General features: G+C 51.0%; 2 protein-coding genes across 2 annotated transcripts in view; one reads left to right on the forward strand and one right to left on the reverse strand.

Moving 5' to 3' along the window:
* CYSLTR1 (cysteinyl leukotriene receptor 1) overlaps positions 1-12,817 on the reverse strand; it is a 133,880-nt gene that overhangs the window by 117,400 nt on the left and 3,663 nt on the right. The gene's annotated exons all lie outside the window — the stretch shown is intronic.
* LOC102091097 (putative P2Y purinoceptor 10) lies at positions 1,397-7,667 on the forward strand. The gene is made up of 2 exons (XM_005511849.4): positions 1,397-1,704; positions 5,461-7,667. The coding sequence occupies exon 2, from the start codon at positions 5,511-5,513 to the stop codon at positions 6,624-6,626; it is 1,116 nt and encodes a 371-aa protein (XP_005511906.1). The 5' UTR covers positions 1,397-1,704; positions 5,461-5,510; the 3' UTR covers positions 6,627-7,667.

The following is a 12,817-nucleotide window of genomic DNA, read 5'->3' on the forward strand; positions in this document are numbered from 1 at the left end:
CTGAGGTGGGAGCCTGGCCTCTCCTTCCCCAGCAGCCCCGCAGTAAACACCCACCTAAAAATAGGGCTGGGAGGCAGCTGGGTATGGTGCTGGATGTGTGTCTTGGACACAGACGTAGGATGTCCCAGGCAGGATATCCTGACTAAACAGCCACTTCACTTCGGGATAAACCTCTAACCCCTGCAGAGAGGAGGGGCACAGTGCCAGCCTCCCTTCTGCAGAGGTTTTGCAAACACATGAGCATCAGCTGCTGAAAAAGATGCCCAAGAGGAAAACCTGGAATCATAAGCAGCTCTTGCACCTTTGCTCTCAGCTGAGATGAGAAGCACGGGGGTTCACAGGTCATTGTTTGCTAGCAGGCTACGTTTACACAATGGATAAGCAACCGGTAATTAAGAAGCCCATAAATATGTCAATAAAGGCTGGTATATAAACTGTATATACACTGGTCTTGCCTCTGCCCTCATGAGGATGTTGACCCAACAGCCGCAAGTAACCGCATCTCCACCCACCGCAGGACTCCCCAGGTCAAGGATCCTCTTCTCCATTCCCTGTGCTACTGTCACGAAGCACTATGTCACAACACAGGAGTGACTCTGTTTCCCCATGGGCAGCATCGCTGCCAGCTCAGAGTAACCCCAAAACCCCAGCAATGGCACCACCGTGGTGGGAGGAGATGGACTCTCCATCCCAGACCCCGAGCTGGCAACTTATTCTACAATTAACAGCTATAATTGCTTCCTTCTTTCATTTCTCTTCCACAGTTCTGTTCCTGTTAATTTTGCAGGGAGCATTACAGAAAATAGATTAATAGAGCACAAATAGTTCTATTTATACATTACCTACAGCCATGTTGTCTTTGCAAGCCCCGGGCTGTAAGATGTGACACTATATGTCAAGTAAAACTGTTCAGCTGGAAATGAGATGGCTCATCATAAGCTGCACTACAATATATGCCTGCCAGCTTTCAGCAGTTCAGAAAGGAGGAGGTCATGCTTAGCAGACACAAAACAACTGGAAAAAATTATATATATGGGAAAGGAATTAAAGGAGAAAAAATAAATTGAGAATGATGCACATTACTTTTAAAAAAACAACAGTATCTCCACCTTAAACCATCATATTCTTTCAGAAATAAAGCCCAAACCCTTAGTTTGAGCCTGCAGCTTAGATAGTCTGAGGCTAACCAAACTTCCAAGAAAATGAAGGGAAATTACTGCCTTCCAGTAACTCGCTCTGGCACAGCTCTCAGTTTTCCTTCAGCAAGCACTTATTGGGAGATATTTCCTTCTGTGTTTTAGAGTTTTTTAGCAAGCAAATGCCAAGGGATAAAAGCAGAAGCAGCTCAACCAAAAGACACGGTCACCCAACACAATTTCTCTGCAAAACGCAGGGCACAAAAATGCACATCGGAGGTGGCCGTTGGATCGAGTGACATCATCGCCTTCCCAGTCACTTTAACGTCATTAAGCCGTACACGTTGTGTGGCGAAGAGAAACAAAACACAGGATTTCCTGTTCTGCAGCCACTGTGCCGGGCTGCAGATGCCAGCAGGATTCCAGCGCTCCGAAAAAGCCATGTGGAAGTTGAACGAGGAGCCGGCGGGGCCGGGAGCGCTGCGGAAACCGGTGGGAAACACGCACAGGACACTCGCCGCTCTCTAGCATGGATGTGTCCCCCCCGGAGGATGGGAGCCGCGGGAAGGTAGGTGCTGCTTCTGCTGCGTGTTTTCTTCTGTAGGTTGAAGCCACTGCAGTTTTGAGCAACATTATCACTACTTTTTTAGCTCTTCTTCGAGAGATGTGTATCTATGGTACAACATCCTGAGCAGCTCCTGCCTGTGCCCACGTATTCGTGTGTCACCCGGGTTGGACGAGCAGAGCTCGGTGCATCCAGCTGGGTGCTGTGTGCAGCTGTACCTGGGAACAGCCTGCTCTACCCCAAATACTTCAATATTGTCATTACCGACAGAAGCTGCTCTAACTGACCAGCTCTGTTTGTGCGTTTCCTATTAGTGCCTAGATTAAACAAACAAAATCATTGCTTAAGACACAAGTGCCAGAAAGCCTCCGCTACTTCAAACCCAGAGCTTTCTTCAAGCCAAAAGCTGATTATTTTATATCCTAGCCTGTTTTTTCCCCCCAGCACCCCCAGCACAAGGGAGGCCGCTCTGCCCCAGCCCCCCAACCACACCTGGGGCGCACTTTTCACCAGGTTTGTCCAGCCAACCCGTGGAAAAGATGAGAGTGAATTCGGCAGCGAATTTGGGAGCAGTAAATGCAATCCCGCAGCAGTGTAGGGCTGGGTGGGGCGCAGGGTGATTCAGAGTCGCCGGGCTATTTCCAATAGTGACGGCCGCAGGAGCAGATACTGCTCACATACTCAGAAAAAACACACACCAACATGGGTGTTTTAAGAGCTGCCTTAACTTCCTAATTAATTGCAAAGTTACTTGGCATTTAATGAATTGCAGTGCTACATCCACAACCTCTAGTCTTGCCCCTCTGGCAGCAATATCGGTCTCCCATCTGTAACTTCAGCGTGTAGCTGGATAAAACCCAGCTTTGCCACTTAAAGCCCCCCGCCCAGGTCCTGCCCATGGGTGGATGAAGTAGGAAAATAATTAAGAAATGGCAGGGGGATTTGTACAAGCTTCACAAAGTCACTCAACAGAACCCTTGTCCAAGCCCCCCAGAGCATCTCTGCCCTGACACCAGCATCACCAGCAGCAGAACAGGGGGGGACGGAGGGGTTTGGGGCAAGGCACAGGCAGGAGGGAAGGTCAGAACTGAAAAACAACAATACATTTAAAAATACACCCTTTCTGGAAGCATTGCAGTGAAGGAGCGCTGGCCCGAGCCCAGCGGCAGCTCCCTGGTGCTGTCACCTAAAACCAGCGCATGTTGGGAACCAGGAGTGACACCTGGCCCTCCCACCGAGAAACAGGCACGGCTGCTCTCCCAGGGAAAGCCAAAAAAATGGGAAACTGGCAAAGAAGCTCCTTATGGTCACATCTGCAGGGGCAAGGTTAAGGGTTTGGGCTGCAACACGTGGCAGGGTGGAGATAGCGGGACAGGGACACTGGGCACTCACTCCTTGTCACATGCACAGACCAGCAAGTGTCACCTCTGTCACTTGGAGGCTGTGACAAGAGCAGGGAATGGCTGCATTCCCCAGGCTCCGTGGCAGCTTTCCTTCCCTGTTTTCTGCAGGGATGTGAAGACAAGGTGTCCTGCCCCCACTTTGAGGGTACAGACTCAGGGCAAAGGGCACAAGCACACAGGGATGCTGCAGGGACCAAAGGGGTTTGCATGCCGCTGTTTGCTCGTGACAGATGTCCCCACTCCCCTGCCTTGTCCTGGCTTGGTAGGAAAACAAGTTAAAAATCAGAGGCTTCCAACCCAGGGCTGCGGCTCAAGCACCATCAGCAGCCAAAAAGTGCATCAGCCCAGCAGCCAGGGTTTCACCACAGCCTCACCCTGACAAAAACAAACCAACCAACAAAATACCACCACAAAACAGGAGAAGGCAGCTTGGCCAGGGCTCAGTTCAGAAATCAGGACACAAGCACAGAAATTGGGGGAAATGCAGCAAACCTCCTTGTATTAGAGGTGCGGGCAGTGAGCAGCCAGTGGAGAGGATGCTGGCTGTATTTTATATGTATTCATTTAAAAATACATAACCTTCATCCTGAAAAATTTAAACATGGCAAGCCCTCCAAATTACAGCCCAGGGGAGAAGGAGGAAGGTAGAAGAGCCTTCACCCAGTGCCTCAAAGCAGAAGCCCAGTCCCCACTGAGGGCAATTTGCTTCTAGAAACCCATCCCTGTGGCAAACACCAGACCCAGGGCTGTGGGAAATGGCACCACCAGCTGCTTTTTAATTAAATACCACTGATTAAGGGCTGGGTGGCAGCAGGAAGAGGAGCTCAGGGCTCTGCTCTCCTGGAAGGGAAGGATGGGCTGCCCAACACCTCACAGGCAGCTCCAGGCTCTGTTTGCAAGAGGAAAACTGCACTGTTCTACTGCAGATGATGCTACAGGCCCTTGGTTTGTAACCTGCTGCCACCAAATCACCCCTTCCCAAGAAAAGTAGATGGTTTCCTCCCTGCGTTCTGCTCACAAACGTTAAAATCCATCAGCTCCCCGGAGAGCTGTGCAGGTACCTGTGGACTCCCCATGGCCCCCAAATGCCCCCAGCGCTGTCTGGATGAGGTGAAATGGGTAAACGGATGAAAACAATTTCTGCTCTGACTACAAGGAGGATCTATTTATCTTCCTTCACGTCCTGAACTGTTGCTGGAGGATAATTCCTGTTGCTACAACACGATGCCTGCACAATGTGCCACGAGTGCTGGAATTGAGTTAGCGGGACCAGCCGAGCGGCTGGTGTGTGTTCGGCCAGCGATCAGCTTATAAACCGAGCCTCAAACCTGGAGCCAGAGCTCTAATGGATCCGTCTGCACCTCTGCCTGCCAGCACCATTGTTTGCTGATGCTTATTATTGCCCTTGCTGCCAGTTCACATCAGACCACTGCATGGACCTGAAAAGACAATGTGTAGATCCGTTTAAAGTCCCTATTTATTAATAGTCCCAGCAAAATCACTTGTAGGCATACCAGAGAGCACCAATTTGATGGCAGTTTAGGAGAACACTATAAGCAAAAGTGGTCCTGAGAAACCCCAGGCAGCTGAAGCAGCTCTCTGGCATTGGCAATAAAGAGATTAACACTACGGAGCAAAATCGCAATCTCACTGTCATTGCGGCATCACCCGAGGGGGTGGTAGGGGATGAAATCCTGTTGAGCTGCCTGGATGATACCAGGATCACTGCCTGGAAGCAGGGTCTGGCTCTGCACCCTTCCCAAACACACACAGGCCTGTACAGATACCTACACACACTGTACATATACCTACACAACTTATTCTTCTGCACTGAAGCACATTTAGACTCACAGAATCATTTTGGCTGGAAAAGACCCTCCAGATCATCAAGTCCAACTGTTCCCCCACCCCTGGCACTGCCCCATGTTCCTGAGAACCTCATCTCCATCTGTCCAACCCCCCAGGGCTGGTGACTCCAGCACTGCCCTGGGCAGCCTGTTCCAATGCCCCACAGCCCTTTGGGGAAGAAATTGTTCCCCAGATCCAACCTCAACCTCCCCTGGCGCAACTTGAGCTGGTAAGGTCTCCCCCCAGCTCCTGTTCTCCAGCTGAACCCCCCAGGCCCCTCAGCCGCTCCATCACACTTGTGCTCCAGCCCCTTCCCCAGCTCCGTTCCCTCCTCTCAACTCGCTCCAGCACCTCATGGGCTTTCTTGGCGTGAGGGCTCAATACTGACCCCAGGATTCATGGTTTGACCTCCCCAGTGCCCAGTCCAGGGGGAACACGGAGATTTACTCCATGTGGGGAAATACAGGGGTGATTTTGGATTTACAGCATCCATTTTTACTCCCTACAGAAACTCTCCATCTGCCTTAATCACTCCATGAGCAAAGAGACTCAGCTGAGATGGAGAACAACACGTCCTCTGGGAACTGCACTGGCCCCCAGATGTCCTTCCAGTCCACCCTGTACGCAACCACCTACACCCTCATCTTCATCCCCGGCCTCCTGGCCAACAGCGCTGCCCTGTGGGTCTTGTGCCGCTTCATCAGCAAGAAGAGCAAAGCCGTCATCTTCATGATCAACCTGGCCGTGGCCGACCTGGCTCACGTCCTCTCGCTGCCCTTACGGATGTATTACTACATCAACCACACCTGGCCCTTCGGAACTTTCCTTTGCCAGGTGTGCTTCTACCTGAAGTATCTCAACATGTACGCCAGCATTTGCTTCCTCACCTGCATCAGCATCCAGCGGTACCTCTTCCTCCTCCATCCCTTCAAGGCCAAGGACTGGAAGCGCCGGTACGACGTGGCCATCAGCGCTGCCGTCTGGCTCTTTGTGGGGGCGGCGTGTTTACCCCTGCTCGTGGTGAGGAGCCCAGCCTTGTCCAACAGCACCAACACCTGCTTCTCAGACCTGGGGGTGAAGCAGCTGAGCCCGGGAGACTCCATCGCACTGGTGACAGTGGCGGAGCTGTTTGGGTTTGTCATCCCCTTCGGCATCATCGCCTGCTGCACTTGGAAGATGTGGCAGTCCCTGCGGGAGTGTCCCACGCCACTGCAGAACGCTGGTGAGAAGCGGAAGGCTTTGCGCATGGTCTTGATGTGCGCAGCTGTCTTCTTCATCTGCTTCACCCCCTACCACATCAACTTCCCCTTCTTCATGATGGTGATCGAGAACATCATCCAGGACTGTGCCGTCCACAGGAGCACCCTCCGCTTCCACCCCATCTCCCTCTGCCTTGCGAGCCTCAACTGCTGCCTGGATCCCGTCCTCTACTACTTCATGACCTCCGAGTTCCAGGACCAGCTGCTGCACCACGGCTGCGTCGCCCTGCGGACTCGCTTCATGCGCCGCCGGAGCAGCCTCTCCATCACCGAAACCAGCCACAACATCCGGATGAAAAGGAGAAATCTTCCACGCTTTCGGTTTTGGTCTCTTCCCAAGTTCTTTGGCCAAATAAACAGCATGGAAATCCCTGCAATGCCACCTGATGAGCTTCTGCTAGAGTCCATCTCTTGAGGCAGAAACCATGTATCTCTGTGTACATGCTTCTCATCGCTTGAGTGAAGGCTGCATTATGTCTCCAAATACATCTTGAATTACCCCTGTGTGCAACAGCTGCCAGGATCTGACCTAGAAGGACATTTTGGTGCCAAAAGACTTGCTGGTTGCATTGTTGCTGTTGGGGACTGTTCACTTTACAGCGTTCTCCATCACGTTACTGTTAAAATATCCAACACAGCGTTGCTGACGCCAGTATTTCTGGGTCCCTCTCATTTCTGTTGTTTCAGTGCTCCTACATATTTGTTCTTTTTGAAACCCCTCTTGAATCCTGAGCTATAAGCCACTGGCTCAGCCTCAGCACAGCTTGGAGCACTGTGGGAGTTTTAGCCCCAGCTGTGTTTACCTGCAGCATCATCACCTGAGGCTCTAGATCAGGACACTTAATTATTTCCACATCAACAGAATCTCTTTCCATTAAAATAAAAAAAAAAAAAATCAATCCTCTGGGCTAATCTAGCCTAAACCAGACTGCAAGACTATGACTTTACCAACATATATCAAGCAAAGAGTATTAACCTATATCACATCAGTGTTAAAAGGAGTTTAAGTGAGCTGGGATCAGCTCACGCTATTGAAAAAGGCACCCAGAGCTGAGCAAGGGAACCTGCTTGGCTCCCACAAGCTATGGGATGCTCAACAGATTATGTGGGGACGAATATGCAGAAGATGGACTGTGTGTGGACATGCCACGAGCAAAGAGGAAGATGAAGGACGCCTCCCAGGGCACATTTGCTCACAGGGTCCCGGGTTGAGCTGCAGAATGGAGGACTAGTAGCTGGCATCGCCATTTCTTGTGTTATTAGAAGTCTTGTGTTACTTGGCATCTTGCTAAAGCCTGTGGTCATAGATAAGATGTTACCCAAAGCTCTCAGTTCTGCCTTAAAAACCAAAAAAGGTCCCAATGCTCACTGGGTACCAAGAAAAGTTTACAAAACTGACCCGAGTGCACCCTTAAGGCTTCAGACTCAGGAGGAAATAAAATGATCTCAATACCTATTTTGGCATCGTGAATGTTATTTTAAGGGCCTGTAAATTGTCTCCTTATGCACCACAGCTGCTCTCAAAGGAATGGCACAATCTGCAGAGGAGGGGACCCCAGTTTGGGGCCACTTTGGTCCTGAGGTTTCCTCCCTGTGGGCTACAGCATTGATGGCTGTGATGCCAAAAACCCCTTGGGAAACCATATGAGTAAACATCAGCAGAGGGGGTTTGACAGCAAACAGCTTTGCCAGTGATTGGAAGCACATTTCCAACCCGTGCAGCATTTCTGGGAAGTGCTGAGCGGGCGGTGGTTTATTCTTGTATTGCCAAGGCTGGTCATAGAAAGAGGAGGGGAGATCCTGGAGGGATTTGCTTTGGGACTCACAGCACCCAGAGACAGGCAGAAAACGTCCTGCCCCGCAACTTGTTCTGTCTCAGATCTCTCCCTCCCCTCACAAAAAACAAAAGGACACATTTTCCTTGTTTGCTTGGGGGGGGGGGGAAAAAGCTTTCAGGGCTGATAAAAGCCATTTTTTATGGCACAAACCCAGCAGTGTGTGCAGGCAAACAGGACACCCAAGGATAACCACAGTTAGATATCCATATCATACAAGTCCTGCTGACTGACCACAACACCCATATTGCAGCTCCCACCTTCCTGGCCTCCCCAGTTCCAGCTTTCCCAGTAGCTCCAGTTACCACTGGGACTTCAGCGGCTTGTTTGGAGATTGCCCAGCTCTCCTGAAATTTCTGCAGCTCGGCTCCCCCCTTCCAAAAAGAAAACAGGAAAAAGAAAGCAAAACAAAAACTCTCGCTGATCTGTCCCACAGAGATGCAGCAGCAGCTCCTGCCGCCCCTCGGGGGCCAGATAAGGATGATTTTTACTGCTTTTAATGCAAACTAAACGCCAGTGCAGATCGGGGGTGTCTGCCCTCCAGAGGCCACAAGGCGGGCTGTGGGGGTCAGAGCAGGCTGGGGGTGTCTGGCTCTGCGTCCCCAAGGGGATTTGGGTGAAAACCTGCCACGCTGAGGATTTCCTTTGCCAAGGTGGGAACTGATTTCTTACAGGGGAGAAGCTCAAGGAGGGAGAACAAGGCTGAGGTGTGGGGAGAGAGGGAATTAAGAGCTTTTTCAGGAATTCTTTCTCAAAGCCATTACCTTTGAGCATTAAACCTTTTATTCACACGGCAAAAAGTCATCCAGTAATAACCCCGGTGCTGTGCTTTAGCCACATTAATTTTCAGATAAGGGAGATTTCCAAGTGATTACAGACCCTGGCCGCACTCTGAGTGACACCAGCACCCAGGGCACTCTGGTCCCCACGTACCATCCTCAGCTCTCCACGCACAGCCCCGGGACGATGCTCTGGGGTCGGGGCGCCAGTGGCCTCAGCCATCCCGAGAGCTTTGGCCCATCAGCCACTGATGACAACTTTGTCTGTGACACTTTTTCACCCCAGCAAGGCAAGTGGGACAGAAACAGCCCCAGAAGGGTGAGGAGCAGCAGCAGGAAAGCTGTAAAGCCGGCGGCTGAGTCAGGCTTTGCTGGCTCCAACAACATCCACACATCCTGAGCTTTTCACATGTAATTATTCTATAAAGCTTAATCCTTTACAACTGGCTTTGAGTGGAAGTGCTTACTTGGTTTATATATGCATGTCCATCTATATGGACAGACACCCCTGCCTGCATACTATACTTGCATATACCACCTAAAATTATGCAGTACTTTGGCATAGCCAAGCAGCTGTCCCCCGTGCACAAAGCACCACAAGAAAGGAGGGAAGATTGCTTTTCCTTTTGCTAAAAATACTTTTCTTCCTCCTTCCATGACCTCATGCTTCCAGCCCAGCCCCAGCAAAGTGACTTTGCCTCTGGAAAACCACTCAGGCTCAGCTCTGGGCAGAGCTCGCATCACCTTCCCGGCAGCCAGACCCAGCCTGGGATGGTTTTTGGGATGGGGCTAATGGTGACCAGGGCTGGCAGGCGCTGCTGCTCCATCCACCCACCCCGCAGCAAGAAGCAGGGAACACATTGAGCCTGGCAAAGCAACAAACACACCAACACCAGTGTAACCTAAACGCACAGAAAGCAAATTTTGCTGCTTTAAACTGATCCAAGCCAGGGAGCCGCTTTCCAGTCATGATTTCATCAGACCCAAGTCCAATTTTTTGATTTATGGGCTCAGCCAGGAACACACTAAAAAGCCCAAGTTGCTCGCCACCATTTGTGGTTTATAGGAAATTAATCTCTTGTGCACATTGAGAGCTCACAAGTCACCACTTCGGAGATGCAGGGCTGTCCATCAGTCCCTCCTGCGCTGTCTGCTCCCTTCCATGGCACAGGGAACAGATTTCTGGGGACTCCGCATCAGTCAGCACTGTCAGGGTTCACTTTCCTCTGACAAACAGCCAAACCCTCAACCCTGCAGCAGCCACCAAGCCCTTTCCAGCAGGAATTGCCACGCAGATCACTCCATCCTGCTCCTCTTTACACTGGATTTTTTTTCCTATTTTTAAAGAAGATTGCTGTGCTGTAGGCGGATGGGGCAGGCACTGGGCTGGGGGGAAAATCCAGCACGTTTCGGCTGCATCCCTGCGATGCTGGGAGCTCCCCCTTTGCAGACTCATTGTTCTCTGCTGCGTGTCCTTCCCCAAGCTCCTCCTGGGTCACTGCCGAGCAAAACATCCCCAGCCATGTGAAGACAGACGTGCAACCTGTTCTCAGGGATTCTTTCTATCAAAGACCACCAGCACAGACCACAAAGACCTTTGGCTGCTTGTCTGAGTGTCTCCTACAAGGTCACAAAGCACCAGCTTAGATGAACTCAACATTTCAATTTTTATAAGATGAAAATATAAGAAAAAAGTATTAGATAAAATTATCTTATACTGTAAAATAATTACTTTTCAGTGCCAGTTCTCCTGATTTTTGGTGGCCTCAACTATGGCAGGTTTGGGGAGGGGGTCTGGCCAGCACTGTCACTTGTGCCCCATGCCAGGGGACAGCACAGACACTGGCACAATAAAGGTGACAGAATCCCAGAATGTCAGGGATTAGAAGGGACCTGGAAAGCTCATCCAGTGCAATCCCCCCATGGAGCAGGAACACCCAGATGAGGTTACACAGGAAGGTGTCCAGGCGGGTTGGAATGTCTGCAGAGAAGGAGACTCCACAACCCCCTGGGCAGCCTGGGCCAGTGTCTGTCACCCTTACTGAGAAGAATTTTCTTCTCATTTAAGTGGAACCTCCTGTGTTTCAGTTTGAACCCATTACCCCTTGTCCTATCACTGATTGTCACCGAGAAGAGCCTGGCTCCATCCTCCTGACACTCCCCCTTTAGATATCTGGAAACATGAATGAGTCCCCCCTCAGTCTCCTCTTGTCCAGCTCCAGAGCCCCAGCTCCCTCAGCCTTTCCTCACACGGGAGATGCTCCACTCCCTTCAGCATCTTGGTGGCTGAGCTGGACCCTCTCCAGCAGTTCCCTGTCCTGCTGGAACTGAGGGGCCACAACTGGACACAAGATTCCAGGTGTGGTCTCCCCAGGGCAGAGCAGAGGGGCAAGAGAACCTCTCTGACCTACTGACCACCCCCTTCTAACCCACCCCAGGTACCATTGGCTTCCTGGCCACAAGGGCCCAGTGCTGGCTCGTGGTCACCCTGCTGTCCCCAGGACCCTCAGGTCCCTTTCCCCTGTGCTGCTCTGTGACCTGGAGTTCCCGCACCCCGAGAAGCTCCTGGAGTGACGGGAAACGGGACGGACGCTGGTGGGAACGCAGGGCGGCTGCACACAGAGCCGGCACCGAAAACAGGATACGGTTCCGCTCCGAAAGGTGTTTTTGAAACAAAAAGCCTGCCCGTACAGTAAATACACGCACTGCCTCAGGCGCGGGCTGCGCTTTCCTATAAATAGGCTGGTTTCTGCGGAAATGAAAGTGCAAAACTGAGCATCCAGCACACGTTTGATCAGGAAAAGAAAAGAAAAGAGAATCTTCAGAGCCCAGGTGCTGTTCAGCCACGAGGGGCTGGTCCTGCTGGTATTTTTGGAACTGGTCTCAGCTTTGCTGTCAATTAAACTGGTGTCCAAACTCTTCCCCTCGGCCCCATGAGGCCCTTTTTGGGGACAGGGGTTTGCCAGTGTCACACGGAGGAAGGCTGGCAGAGCCTGCAGACTGCCGGGTTTCACAGCACATTGTTGTAGGGTCGGGAGGGAAGTAAACAGAAGATTTTTCTTTAAACCATTATGGGGAAAACACTTTGCAAAGCGTGAGAGCACACGGTGGAGGCAGCTGGCAAACACGGGGAAAGCTTCGCACCCCAGATCTCACTGTAACTACAGAAATGCTCCAGAATTAACATGAATCAAGGCAGCATCCCCCAGTGATGTCTCCACACACCTCCCAGGAGACTCCGCAGCAGAAACAAACCCCTTTCAAGCAATAAACCCTGAAAACTCTGCTGCTTCTAGTCCAAAAGCATCAGCAGATTAATGCACACTGGCACCCAAGGGGACAACTCCGCGGCAAAGATCCCTAAGCGCTCAAAGCTGCGGCTCCCGCACAAGATTAATTAAGGGATATTAAGTAACCACCAGGCTTTAAAAAAAGCTAGAAGCTTTAACTAGTACAAGTATTAGCTGCTGTATATTAGGCTGTGTGTTTCAGGAGGCGCAAGGAGCTGTGACACCACAGGGGTGACAAACCCGGCACATTGCAAGGCTGGGAAAGCCCACCAAGTGCCCAAGAGATTAGTGTCCTATAAACCATAATAAAAATAAGTATGTAGAGCTACAAAGCCCAGCTATAAGCTGGAATTGTTATACAAGTAAATCAATAATGCTTTAAAGGAGTAGGAGTCACTGAGCCCCCAGTACCTGCTGCAGATGTGCTGCAGATGTGCAAGGCTGTGGTGGGGACAGCGGTGGCTGGGGACACCGCCAGGCCCCTGTGTGACAGCTCTGCAGGGCTGCACCCCCCTCCATCCACCCTGCTGCCACACAAGCCCTGTTTGCTCAGCAGACAGGCAAGAAATATTATTAAATTAAAAAGTTGCAAATGTTTTCTGAAAAAAACACAACCACCAAAGACTCTTTCAAAATAACTGATTGAATCAAGAATCCTTGATCCATCTTGGTTTTAAATTATATGCATGTATATGTGTGTAT

The sequence above is a fragment of the Columba livia genome, chromosome 12, assembly GCF_036013475.1.
Source record: "Columba livia isolate bColLiv1 breed racing homer chromosome 12, bColLiv1.pat.W.v2, whole genome shotgun sequence".
Lineage (NCBI taxonomy): Eukaryota > Metazoa > Chordata > Aves > Columbiformes > Columbidae > Columba > Columba livia.